This window comes from Saccoglossus kowalevskii, chromosome 6 (genome assembly GCF_978046115.1).
Source record: "Saccoglossus kowalevskii chromosome 6, keSacKowa6.1, whole genome shotgun sequence".
NCBI lineage: Eukaryota > Metazoa > Hemichordata > Enteropneusta > Harrimaniidae > Saccoglossus > Saccoglossus kowalevskii.
In genome coordinates, this window is record NC_140646.1 from 7,926,369 (window position 1) to 7,939,359 (window position 12,991).

General features: G+C 36.3%; 1 protein-coding gene across 3 annotated transcripts in view; it reads left to right on the forward strand.

The window, feature by feature from the left end:
• Positions 1–428: 428 nt before the first annotated feature.
• Positions 429–12,991, forward strand: part of LOC100377856 (uncharacterized) — a 92,157-nt gene continuing 79,594 nt past the window's right edge. For all 3 annotated transcript variants that reach the window (XM_085500013.1, XM_085500011.1, XM_085500012.1), the window contains exons 1-2: positions 429–808; positions 10,930–11,079. In XM_085500013.1, the coding sequence (XP_085356139.1) occupies positions 611–808; positions 10,930–11,079 (348 nt within the window). In that variant the 5' untranslated portion in view covers positions 429–610. The remainder of the gene's footprint in view (positions 809–10,929; positions 11,080–12,991) is intronic.

Below are 12,991 nucleotides of genomic sequence, written 5' to 3' on the forward strand. Positions count from 1 at the left end.
ACAATTGGATCTAGACTACGGACGACTAGTCAAGACAGGTGTGAACGAGAGATTCTACAATCTATATGGCTACTCTGCACTGCTTTCACGACTACAATGCACTCGCGTAACGGTATAACGATAACAGCACAACTGTACGAGTTGATTCATGAATTCTAGGGACACCCCTTGAGTCACGTGATCGACGTATTCTTTTTTTGGCTGTTCCATCAAATGTCTATATTGCGTTGGTGGTGTGTTGTGTTATTGAAATATGTTCACAGAAGTTGGTATTATGTATACATGTTTATTGAAATTATGTTCAGAAAAATATGTACTAATATTGTGAAAAAGCGATTTACTCTGTATTTGAATATATTCACTGTGCATCTTTCAACGTGGACGAATCGGGATGAATTCCGCTATAAGGAACAGCAAAAAGTGTCAATGAGCCAATGACCGTTGTTTATGTGTTGATCGCGTCCATTCTTTCATAACTCGGTTGGGTTCAGATTGTATTCCTGTAGTGTAACATAATATCTGGACCAGTTCTTGATCTTCCATATTATTTATGTTCTCTTTGGAGATTAGCAGAAATTAAGACACTCTTTTCGGCCTGTTTTGAGCCAAAATGGTGGATAGATCTTTCACAAGCAGTCCTCGAAGAGCTGGCACAGGATCTAGTTTGACGCGGCCAGTTGGACCAGGAGGATCGATGGGCACGCGTAGTGGCAGTGAAATGCAGGGTTTACTCAGTGAATTCAAGGGACTTTACCTAGATCGACTCCAAAAACTTGAAGATGGTGATGGTACAGACGATTCATCTCGGGTACGTAGTTTTTTTATACCTCGAAAAGGTCGTACATTTGGTCGTGGCATAAAACGGACTTCCGCAATCTGCCTGGACCTGTCTGTCCATATCGTAGCAACGAGACAGAGAGGGACGCCATCGTACCCGTCACAATTAACGTGCATAATACTACATTTTCTCCCGAATGCTTGACAATTGGGGAATTATCCCACAAGTATATTGATATACAACTTTATTTCCAAACGTAAACAGCGTCGCGCCATTCAGCTTTTTGACGCCATTTTGAACGAAAAACTGAGCATACAATTTTAACCATGAATGGTACAATTGCTGTTATCATAACCGTAGATGTAAAAACATATTTGTCATTATTATTTGTTTTACTTTTTAACACAATATATTAAAATTAATCAATCAATTGAGTATAATTTGAAATATTAAAATATTATATAACTACACCGTGCAAACACATGTTTTTAAAGTTTATCTAATGTGATGTATTCTTCAAGTTATTGTGCAATATTACAAGTCAATCAATACTATTATGGTATTGATGAATACCTTGCAAACATCAGTTTAGCATTAAAACATATGCACTGTAAGTTGAATTTCTAAACATGTTATGCATGTTTATTGAAAAAAAATTGTTGAAAATTGGAAACCATATTATTTATAAATACTTGATGGAAATTGTCTTAAAATAGTTTCAATTTATTTGTGATGGACTGAAACATTCATATTGTCCCTAGTATAATTTAATCACACTAAAAATTTACAGTTGTTAATGCAGGGATAAATTTATTGAAATCTATATGGGTGCCATTCAAGTACACACTAGTCACCACCCAGTTGATTTTAATTTTCATTGTTTGTAAAGGATAAATGATTACTAATCATTCTTAAACAAACTATTAATTTTCTTTTTTAATTAATAGCAAAATAGTGTGTGATACTGATGTTGATTTTGTAAGATGTCTTTGAAAATTGCCAGTGTATATATGTCTGCGCATATTGTATAGGCTTAATTATTCACTAGGTATTATATTGCGTAATTTGCTGAAAAATCAGGGAACAATAAACCTGATAACAATCTGAGAGTGAATATTTTTTTTTTTACAATGAACCATGAGTCCTTGGTGTATAAGTCTCTTGTTCGACCATTCATATAGAAAACATTATCTCCATGGTTCACTCTGTGTTGTATGCTCGATTACTGTTGAGTGGAAAAAAAAAAACTAATTTTTTTAAAGGTAACACAATAGCTTGATTGTTACAGCACAATAGGTGTGCTATTGCTGCTGACCCAGAATTGCATTTGTAGTAGCTATACAGCTACAGGCTGAGATTGAAATCTTTACAAGCTGTCACATAGCACAGCCTCCATTAATTGTAAATTATCATGAATCCCACTGTTATTTAGTTTTCTCTGTACAACAAGATCAGTACCATGTTACTTACGTGGCATTTAATGATTTAGTTGTATCCTGAAAATAATACAGAATTGACCATTGTTAGAAATTCTATCTGATATTCTTACATAATTCCAGGGTTTCTAACTGAAGTACATGTATTTGCCTAATTTGCATGTATCTTACATGTGTTGGCTATTCCATTAAATAGGAAAAATTAACAGAATATGATATTGTTTTTAATATTATCTGTGTTGTAAGCATAGTCATTGATTGTTTAGAATATGTTTTAATCTTCCAAACTCTGTTAGGCATCTCCTCAAGTAAGAAGGACTTGTGATCCAATGTGTTGCAGATAACATCGGTACTAAAGTATCATCAGATATTAGTGATACATATTGTGTTGATTTCATTTATACCTTGTTGCACCTACAGGCAGTGGACGTGATTGAGTGCTATACTTATTAGTAATATACATGTCCCAAAACACTGGACGAGTGGTTTAAGTGTGAATATAGTTGTTGTATTTATAAATTCATTGAGGCTATTTAGAGTATACAATATAGTTGTTTGATTCACCTGAATGATGCTATGTGTACAGCTATAGGGTGTGAATTTTACTTGTTAATTTCTTGTACATGTACATACAAAAGCCCCCAGGCATTCATTTATGTGGCACAGAAAAGTTTTGAATTTTAGTGGACTATTTGAACTTGATATTAGAATATTCAATTTGAGTGCAGTCAGTCTCACAGTTACAAGTAGTATTAGTGGTTTTCTTTATTTAGTGTACGTAAGACTTCTTGTCATTTGTTGTGTTTTTTTACCTGGAATCTGTTGACTTGCAGCATTGTACTGAGTGAGGATTCAATGGTATTAGGCAGTTTAACTCAAGAATGTCACGCCATTCAGGTATTGGGAAGAGGTTTTTTTTTTTTTTTGGAAAATTGCCAAAAATGTGCTTTGTGGCAGAGGTATGGTTGTGAGACTGTGCATCATTATAAGTACACTGAGTGTGTCGGGTTCATTTCATAAATATCATAATTGTTATATTCCGTACTGAACACTGATTATGAGTGGTATATATGCACTCTATTAAGAGTGACTTATTCAAGTTTAATTTAGTTTAATAAATATTTTGGTCTATGGTCTGTGTAGGGGTCAAACATGAAAGATCTATTGAGTTTGTTTAATTTTCTGCCATTTGGTCACTATGGGTGATCTGGTCAGTCCTTAGGAAATGCAATAAATGTGTTGACTTATCCGATGCCTCGTTTACTCAATATAATGAAGATGTGACAATTTTATGTTTTTACCAATTTTAATTTCATTTGTTGAAACTTGTATGTAGGTTAATATTAATGTGTCTTATTCAGTGTTTTCTTCTTCTTGATGGTTACATATGGCAGTTAACTTGCATATGAAATGCGGCTAATTTCCATGGATACATGAGTGGTGTTCACGTTAGAGATCTCGACATGTACCAAAATGTGTATGTGAACGATCAGGACCGAGTCGGCACATGCCAATCGGCTATTTCACAATCAAGTGTACTATTTAGCAGCAACAAAGGGATAAAATTCATCTTCAACATATCAGCTAGTTAATAACACTTTTTCATAGCTACATACCTTGGGCATGCCATGCTAAAATATTTTTGCACAAACTGCATTTTTCTTCATTTGCCATTAATTTTAAGAAACATACCATACAAGGGATACGGACACTACAAGGGGTACGGACACTACAAGGGGTACGGACACTACAAGGGGTACGGACACTACAAGGGGTACGGACACTACAAGGGGTACGGACACTACAAGGGGTACGGACACTACAAGGGGTACGGACCCTACAAGGGGTACGGACCCTACAAGGGGTACGGACACTACAAGGGGTACGGACACTACAAGGGGTACGGACACTACAAGGGGTACGGACACTACAAGGGGTACGGACACTACAAGGGGTACGGACACTACAAGGGGTACGGACACTACAAGGGGTACGGACACTACAAGGGGTACGGACACTACAAGGGATACGGACACTACAAGGGGTACGGACACTACAAGGGGTACGGACCCTACAAGGGGTATGGATTGGACACTACAAGAGATATGGATTGGACACTACAAGGGATATGGACACTACAAGGGGTACGGACACTACAAGGGGTACGGACACTACAAGGGGTACGGACACTACAAGGGGTACGGACCCTACAAGGGGTATGGATTGGACACTACAAGAGATATGGATTGGACACTACAAGGGATATGGACACTACAAGGGGTACGGACACTACAAGGGGTACGGACACTACAAGGGGTACGGACACTACAAGGGGTATGGACACTACATTTGAGCATTAATTATGGTATAGTTTTTCATCCTTTTATGGTATATGTTGTTCATATACTGCATTTAAGTATGAGAAGTGGAACACACAAATACATGACTTTGATGGCTAAAAGTACACACCAGTTGAAAAAATACATGGGGGGGGGGGGGGGTACGGACGCAAAATTGGAGACTGTAGAGGAGTTATTTTTCAATGTATGCTTTTCATATTTCAAATTTCCTGGTGAGGATATGCTGCCTTCCCAGTTGTGGCCATAGCATGGGCTACATATTAGTGATACATTTGTTGTTTTTATAGCATAAATGGTATAATTCTGAACGAATTTAGCTAAGCCAGAATGAAAAGTATAAAAATCGTAACAAATGGTGGCGCTTTTTACAAATTTTGTCATTGAGGACAGAAATTGCAAAACTTCTCTTAATAGTGAGCTTCAAACATCAAAAGACATGTTACTAAGTTAGGATTTAGATAGAACATTTATGTAGAATTTTTAATAAATTCATAATGTGTGTTTTCTCTCAAAATTAAGGAAAATGCAAGTGGCTGCTCATAACAGCCAAAAATAGCCAATTTGGGGTGCTAAATTCATTAATATCTTCGCCAAATATTAAGAGATTTCCACAATTTTTGTTTAGTTTTTATCGTCAACAAGGTATGATACTACCATACTTAAACAAAAAAAGGTTTCATACAAGGAGCTTGTAACACTTCACAAATCCAAATGGTACACTTGATTGTGAAATGGCCCCCTTGATCTTTATCCCAATAGATGCTCAGGACCGAAACTTGCTGCCTGAACGCTCGACACGAGCCAAAATCACACACTCGGAGGTGAATTTAGGAGAACATATACTGATTCATACTACATTAAGTATGATATAACGATGGAAGGAAGTGCAGCTAGATATTTTCATAAGCTGTAGTAATGAATAAAATTAATGCAGAACGTTGTCAACGACACATACTTATGTGCTGCTGCAACCTTTTTTTTTTTTGAAATGCTACATCAATGTAAACAAATAATTTCTTTTTGATTCTTCATTGCTGTTCATGTGCAGGATGACTAGTAAATACCAAAACAGCAAATATAATACAAAATGTTTATATATAATTTCAATATAGGAATTATTATTATCATCTTATGTGTATCGTTTTTCATGTTTTGGGTCAAATAATTGATTGAAAAATGAGGGCGTGATTTTGGCACATACCGAGGTGGTCCAAAGTGGGTACTGACTAATGTGAATGCAACTGCTGTAATTCCTCTGCAAACACAAAGGATTAAATATTTCAACATGCGCCAAGATCCCTTAACGTGAACATAGCAATGTATTCCATAATTGCTCTAGATATTAAAACCGCACCTCCAATAGAAACGCATGTAAACGATTAATTGCATTAATTTTATACTTAATTATTCAGATATTCACACGACAGCATTTTATCGGAGCCCTATGGCTCGAGCCAGCAAAAATGGCCGTGTGAACGCGTTCGGCTCGAGCCAAGTTCGGCTCCACTAAACCCTCGGGGTTGAACTCGAATAGGGTTGAGTCCTGACATGGCTCCGATCGTGTAAACGCATCAGGGCCCAACCATCGGAGCCGAAATCATGCCCTCAATCGTCTTCTCCAAGTAACCTATCATTTCAATTATGGCGGAGACAACATATTTCGTAATTTCACGCAATTTCCGGCTTGAAGAAGTGTTACGCGCCCTAATATACACTTGGCAGAGCAAAGAATTACTGCCAGATTGATTGATAGCTCGACGGAAAACGGGAAAATGGCGTACGACATTATGCAAGAAAAACTTGAAAGAACGACTGAACGAAAACTTTTTAAAGACACCAAAGAAAAAATTGTAGAAGCGATCTAGTATGTTTAGATTCTTCCGCAGTCCCTCTATGATATATAGAAAGGATAGAGGGACTGTGATTCTTCATAATACTACATTGTAGTAGATATCACTTACAGTTGAATAATTACAAAATGGTAATTTTGCATGACAATAAATAATAGGTTGTAACACATTTTAGCTGCCGTGTTTTCTGTTTATTCGAGGTACTAGTACATGTACCTAAATAATAACATTAGTGCATTGTCTTTTCCACCTCCATGCTCAGACTCGCGACTTTTTTTTTCCTAGCCCATCAGCATCGTGCCATGTAAAGAAACAAGACAAACACGACACTAAAATCGATTTCAGTACAGTTTTTTCATACTCATTATTCGAGGACACTGTTTGGCTCTGATCGAACTGAATCGAACTCTGACAGATCTCGGCTCTCGTTCGGCTTCCGACCGTATGAACGCATTGGAGATAATCTCCTGTTAATCAGTAGGAGCAGTAGTTCGGCTCCGATAGAATGCTGCCGTGTGAACATAGCAATAGATGCATCCCTGTACATTGAATAATGAAAAAAAAATATATAAAATAAATAAAATTTATCCACCAACTGTATTTTTTTTTAAATGTCAGTTACATTATGTCAGTAGACTTCAATTTTTCATTATTATTTTCTAATAATTGCAGTGTATGGCTTTTTAGTGTTAATTTTTAGTTCTCAATTGTTCAAAAAGAATGGGAGCGATTTCTATCGGTATTAGGAATGCTACTGGTACTTCTAATATGGATTTTACAGTATATACTGAATCATTAAAATATAATTATTTTGAATATAAAAACACCTTCATTTAGGCGTTATTTTTCTAACATTTCATTCTTTCCCAGTGCCTAAATATAGTACCGGATTCTGCCGTAAATTCGCCCAGGGCCGCTAAACATCAGTTCCCGTTTAAAAAAAAATAAAATGGGACCAAGAAACCGCCCAGGGCGATTTTTCGGCAGTTTTTTAAGGTGTTACCGGTATTTTAATCTTTTCTGATGCCTAAAAGTTTCGCCGTAGTCATTTACGCCTATACAAGAGAAGTTTATTGCGACTAGTGTGAATGGGTTAGCTTCGTTTCGACAATGAGATGTCCTTGCTGTAAACAATGTTAAATTATTCTTCAATTGCTCAGTTTATCTTTTGAAAACAACTAATTTTTTTTATTTAAAAACAAATCATGCCGCTTTGCCATCAAAATCCAAGCCAAAAGATCGTACAGCAACAACATCGGCAAATTTCTTCTGTGCTGCGTTCAATAACGATAACATATTGGCATCATCCATCGTTTTCATTGGCTAATCATCGATTTTACCTGTCAGGTTAAAGAACACCATTTCAGGTCAAAACATGGCGGATATTTATTTCTACACGGCTCATACCACTAATTGAATTTCCGTAGACGACTATGTTAACATATGACGAGATTGCTATATGAAAATGATGAACAAAGTTGAAAACATGGCTCAAAAATGGGAAATCAACATGCCAGTAATCAACCACATGAAAAAAAATAACATGTTGGCCAGCTCAAACTCTTACAAATCTCAGATAAACAAGACACACCTACTGTATTTGGATTGCACCGAGAGAAATCACTGGAAAAACACCAAGTTAGAACATCCAAATACAGAGCCATTGGTTGATTAGTCGCATGAGACCTACAGCATCGAGCGTTGAAAATGCGATCGGAATTATTCGCATACGATGAAATAAATTTATTTGCATTTCATAACAATTCAACGAATTTATTTTTTGTACGTTATTATAATCATTACTAGGTAATGTTCAACTTTTGTGTAAACACAGCATGACCGAATTACACTACCACCACTGACCGTGATCTTTTGCTTCTAAGCAATGCAGTTGTGTTCGATGTTATTTGAAACTTTTTTTAGAATATACGTTCGTTACTAATAAAATGAAACAAAATAATTGTATTTGGCACACAAAATTTGTTAATGTGATTTTTTTGGAGAAAGATGCGCGGTCTACTTTTTAATCCAGCTAGAAAAAAATGTATACAATTTTAGATTAGCTTCTGTAATAGTTTCGTTTTGGGTGGTCCAACTGCCGGCATTGAAAATCGGCGTAGGTGGATTTTTCAATGAAAATATAAGCCCGCTAAAAATATTTGATGATAATTTTTTGAAAATTTGAACCCCAAATAAATGCCCACCAGCCGTGAAACCGACAAGGGTGATTGTTGATTGAATTTACGGCATAATCCGCTATAATTTATTTTTTTCGTAGTCACTGATGTCTATTCCAGTACAATGTTTATTGCGACTAGTGTGAATTTGTAAACTTTGTTTCTACAATGAGCTGTTATCATCGTTACATTCATTTCAATACTCAGTTAATCTTTCAAAAACTACTAATTTCTTGATTTGAAAAAAACATGCCATTTCCCCACCAAAACCAATGTCAAATGGGGGTACTATGGCAGTGTTTAAAATTTGTCAAAATGGTTTTTCCTCTGCTAAAAATTTAGCAGCCTTGTTTATGTTTTCAATATTTTCAATCGTTTCACTACATTTAATTCAATCAGTGTCACTGCAGTAACTTTCATTCATGTCAGAAATACTTTACAATACTCTTGTCTTCTCTTTGACAGTATCATTGGTAATCATCCACTTGTATTCAGTTTTCCACGATGGGACAGTTTTGCATATATGCAATATGCATTGCCATGTCTACTATGGTACACAATGTCTTTATGTGTACACATATACACTGCCATGTCTACTATGGTACACAATGTCTTTATGTGTACACATATACACTGCCATGTCTACTATGGTACACAGTGTCTTTATGTGTACACATATACACTGCCATGTCTACTATGGTACACAGTGTCTTTATGTGTACACATATACACTGCCATGTCTACTATGGTACACAGTGTCTTTATGTGTACACATATACACTGCCATGTCTAACTTAGCTAATAATGGTACACAATGTCTTTATGTGTACACATATACACTGCCACGTCTACTATGGTACACAACGTCTTTATGTGTACACATATACACTGCCATGTCTACTATGGTACACAATGTCTTTATGTGTACACATATACACTGCCATGTCTACTATGGTACACAATGTCTTTATGTGTACACATATACACTGCCATGTCTACTATGGTTCACAGTATCTTTATGTGTACACATATACACTGCCATGTCTACTATGGTACACAATGTCTTTATGTGAACACATATACACTGCCATGTCTACTATGGTACACAATGTCTTTATGTGTACACATATACACTGCCATGTCTACTATGGTTCACAGTATCTTTATGTGTACACATATACACTGCCATGTCTACTATGGTACACAGTGTCTTTATGTGTACACATATACACTGCCATGTCTACTATGGTACACAATGTCTTTATGTGTACACATATACACTGCCATGTCTACTATGGTACACAGTGTCTTTATGTGTACACATATACACTGCCATGTCTACTATGGTACACAGTGTCTTTATGTGTACACATATACACTGCCATGTCTAACTTAGCTAATAATGGTACACAATGTCTTTATGTGTACACATATACACTGCCACGTCTACTATGGTACACAACGTCTTTATGTGTACACATATACACTGCCATGTCTACTATGGTACACAATGTCTTTATGTGTACACATACACTGCCATGTCTACTATGGTACACAATGTCTTTATGTGTACACATATACACTGCCATGTCTACTATGGTTCACAGTATCTTTATGTGTACACATATACACTGCCATGTCTACTATGGTACACAATGTCTTTATGTGTACACATATACACTGCCATGTCTACTATGGTACACAATGTCTTTATGTGTACACATATACACTGCCATGTCTACTATGGTACACAGTATCTTTATGTGTACACATATACACTGCCATTTCTACTATGGTACACAGTATCTTTATGTGTACACATATACACTGCCATGTCTACTATGGTTCACAGTATCTTTATGTGTACACATATACACTGCCATGTCTACTATGGTACACAATGTCTTTATGTGTACACATATACACTGTCATGTCTACTATAGTACACAATGTCTTTATGTGTACACATATACACTGCCATGTCTACTATGGTACACAATGTCTTTATGTGTACACATATACACTGCCATGTCTACTATGGTACACAATGTCTTTATGTGTACACATATACACTGCCATGTCTACTATGGTACACAATGTCTTTATGTGTACACATATACACTGCCATGTCTACTATGGTACACAATGTCTTTATGTGTACACATATACACTGCCATGTCTACTATGGTACACAACGTCTTTATGTGTACACATACACTGACATGTCTACTATGGTACACAACGTCTTTATGTGTATTTTCTCTTGATTTTATTTCCACTGATTACGGTAATTTATTAAATTTTATGGATATTTTTTCCCATCAACAGATGAAAATGAGAATACTTCAATCCTATGTCAACGATTTGAGTGAACAAAATGAGGTTTTGGTACAGACAGTTGAAGAACTGGAGAAAGAGGCAAACGAGAGAGTTGCCTTGTTAGAAAATAAACTACAGAAAACTAACTCCACAGTAAAGGTAAGACCTAAATAGTGTAGAGTCTTTACCCATAGTGTAAGTGGCTAATGCTTAAAGGGTATGGCACTGTGTTAAGAGCTAAAAACATGCAATATGTGATGGTCATTGCCCTTTGAACTTAAAAGCCACCCTGATATCCAACTGAAATGAAATCTTATGGTTATCATCATGTAGAAACTCTTGGAAGTCTTGGAATTTTGTATTGGTTTAAAACATAGGGTAAAACTCAGTAAAACAAATATACTGTAACATGTCTTTTTCGCGAGCATGTCTTTTTAGTGAATTTACCAAGAGAACTGATTCGCTAATTCAAGATGTCGCTAATGACTTTATTATAAATTCAAAATGGCCGCCAAACAACGTCTTTTTTCTCCACACACACTTTGTAAACAACACAGAAAAACGCACTGACATGATAGATACACTTTATTGAAAAGTAAATTAACACAAAAAAATAAACGTATTCATTGTGGTCATTATTTCAATGAAAATAAATAAATGAAGTGATACTGATATATTATTACGGAAATTAGTAGTACTCTCAGTAATTTTTGAGTCCCAATATAAAAGGTCAATATTCTGGATGTAACGCAGCAATGATACTCGCTTTTTAAATCCCTATTGAATAAGTTTTTTATCATTGCGAACAGAATCAAATTACACTTGACAGTTTTTTAGTCCCCGTTCGGACGAAGTCCGAAAACGGGGACTTATAATTCGGTCTCCGTCCGTCCGTGCGGCCATGCGTCCGTCCAAAGTCATATCTCAGAGTTCCTTGGACCGATTCCGTTCATTCTTTGCATGTGCCTAGTACTTTATGTGGGACATATGCACATGCAGTGGTTTAGCGATTCGATTCAAAATGGCCGACTGGCAGCCATCTTGTTTTTTGAAAATGTTGTATTTTGGACATGCTTTGTCAGTTTTCATTCAAACTTGGTACATAGATTATACATGTTAGGATACATGTCCATGATGATTTATTTCACAATTGGATCAAAGATGGCCGACTGGCAGCCATCTTGTTTTTTGAAAATGTCGTATTTTGGACATGCTTTGTCAGTTTTCATTCAAATTTAGTACATAGATCATACATGTTAGGATACATGTCCCCGACCGTCCGTGAGTTCCTGAGTCTGTCCGTCCAACCGTTCGTGTGTCCGTCTGTCCGTGCGTCAGTCTATCCAACGTCATATTTCAGAATCCTGTGGACCGATTCCGTTCATTCCTTGCATGTGCCTAGTACCTTATGTGGGACATATGCACATGCAGTGGTTTAGCGATTCGATTCAAAATGGCCAACTGGCAGCCATCTTGTTTTTTGAAAATGTTGTATTTTGGACATGCTTTGTCAGTTTTCATTCAAACTTGGTACATATATTATACATGTTAGGATACATGTCCATGATGATTTATTTCACAATTGGATCAAAGATGGCTGACTGGCAGCCATCTTGTTTTTTGAAAATGTCGTATTTTGGACATGCTTTGTCAGTTGTCATTCAAACTTGGTACATAGATTATACATGTTAGGATACATGTCCATGATGGATCAAAGATGGTCGACTGGCAGGCATCTTGTTTTTGTTTTTTTATGCGGTATCTTGGACGTGCTCTGTCAGTTTTCATTCAAATTTGGCACATACATGTACTTTATACATGTTAGGATGCATATCCATGACAATTTGTTTCAAAATCTGGTCAAGGATGGCCGATTGACAGCCATCTGACTTTTTGGCCTTACTACTATATTTCCACAATTTATGTACCATTTTCATTCGTATTTGGCACATACATCATACATATCAGTGTGTTTCATAATCAGATCAAAGATGGCTGAATAACGGCTGTTTTTATTTTGGCTATATTACTATGACACGAAACACGTGTTTTGATGTAAATAAACAATCTG